Source organism: Dermacentor variabilis, chromosome 5 (genome assembly GCF_050947875.1).
Source record: "Dermacentor variabilis isolate Ectoservices chromosome 5, ASM5094787v1, whole genome shotgun sequence".
NCBI lineage: Eukaryota > Metazoa > Arthropoda > Arachnida > Ixodida > Ixodidae > Dermacentor > Dermacentor variabilis.
In genome coordinates, this window is record NC_134572.1 from 139828345 (window position 1) to 139830029 (window position 1685).

Sequence of the window (1685 nt, forward strand, 5' to 3'; positions counted from 1 at the left end):
TACGTCTACTGGACAATAGGCAAATTAGTCTTCGCCTCAAATGTTCCATCGATATGAATAAATCGCTTAAACCGAAATGAACGGACCTAAAAGAACATAAAACGGTGAATTAGTTGGCTGAAACTTACAGATATTATTCGCACGGAACTGGGCAGTAACTTACACAGAGCTTTTTACATTATTTGCTGTTTGCGTAACCTAACCTAATGACTCCATCTTTCTCTTTTAGGACGGAGTTTCTGAATGCCATAGGGCTCCGCTGAGCTGCGGGGGATAGCTTTACAAAGAAAATACAACGCGCTCGGTAATGTACAATTTATTTGTGTCACGGTAAGGCGTGATGCAATGATGAGTAACTTCTCTTTAGCGCTAGGGGCAATTTCTTTTTCGACGTGCATGCACGTGTTCAATACTGGCATTGAAATAAGCTCCATGTCAAAATACATACGGAGACGTATACTTACACTTCTTCTTGCGGAGCAGAGCACCGTAGTGGTAGGGAGAGCCAAGACCGTAGCCGTAGTTCAGGCCATAGCCGAGGAGACCGTGGCCGTAACCGTAGTGGCCAGCACCATAGCCGAGGGTGCCAACGCCATAGCCGTAGACTGGGGCAGCGTGGTAGGCAGCGACAGCTGGGGCATGGTGGACGGTGGTGGTGGCGACAGCTGGGGCAGCGGCGTAGGTGGCGACTGGGGCGTGAGCGACGGTGGCCACAGCTGGGGTGTGGTAAGCAGCGGCGTAGGTGGCCACTGGGGCGTGGGCCACAGTGGTCACAGCTGGTGCGTGGTAGGCGGCGAAGGCTGGGGCAGCAGCATAGGTAGCGACTGGAGCAGCGACAGCAGTGGCGACTGGGGCGTGGGCCACAGTGGTCACAGCTGGGGCGTGGTAGGTGGTAGCGACCTTGGTCACAGCTGGAGCAGCGGCGTAAGTGGCGACGGCTGGGGCAGCGTGAGCGACGTGGGCGACAGCTGGGGCGTAGCCGCCATAGCCATGGCCATAGCCGAAGCCGCCGTAGGCATGGCTGTAGCCCAAGCCGCCGTAGCCAAGACCATAGCCAAGACCGTAGCCACCATAGCCGAGGCCGTAGCCGTGGCCATAGCCGGCGTAGCCAGCGAAAGCGCTGGTGGCAAGAGCCAAAAGGACGCAAGCACGGATCTGCGCAGCCATAAGTATCCGTTCTTAGCGGTCTTTCATGCAACTTTTAAATGTTTAAGATGAACCAAATTAATCCCGATATTGTGGACTGGTATTTAGGCACCGAAGCATTGTTTATATTTGATGCAGCTCATTATGCGGAAGTTTTTTGTAAATGAACAAGAGATAGCATGTCCTCAGTACGTCCTTTCTCGGATTGTCTGACGTTTTATTATATTAGCAGTATGGTCGTTCTTAAAATTTATTCAGCGTTGGCGCTGGTATAACACGCTCAGAAATTTTCTCTGGCCTTTCCAGCATCACTGAACATCGGCGTTTTTACCGTTACACTTCATTAGCGCCTGTTACATAACCAAATTAACTGTTCATAAATTTCAACGACCGCGTGTATTCATATTGTGAGTTGAGTAAGTGCACTGAGGTATTCGGCAATAATGTAGCGTCATGCAACAATATTTCAGGAGTAACAGTTGTATCGAAATCGTCTAGTACTGATTTTGCTTCAGAGAAAACTCGAGACAATGCAGCTT

The 1685-nt window shown here is 50.7% G+C and overlaps 1 protein-coding gene across 1 annotated transcript; it reads right to left on the bottom strand.

Annotated features, from left to right (window-relative positions):
* Positions 1–435: 435 nt before the first annotated feature.
* LOC142583651 (uncharacterized) lies at positions 436–1167 on the bottom strand. Its single transcript, XM_075694143.1, has one exon. The coding sequence runs from the start codon at positions 1165–1167 to the stop codon at positions 436–438; it is 732 nt and encodes a 243-aa protein (XP_075550258.1).
* Positions 1168–1685: the final 518 nt, after the last annotated feature.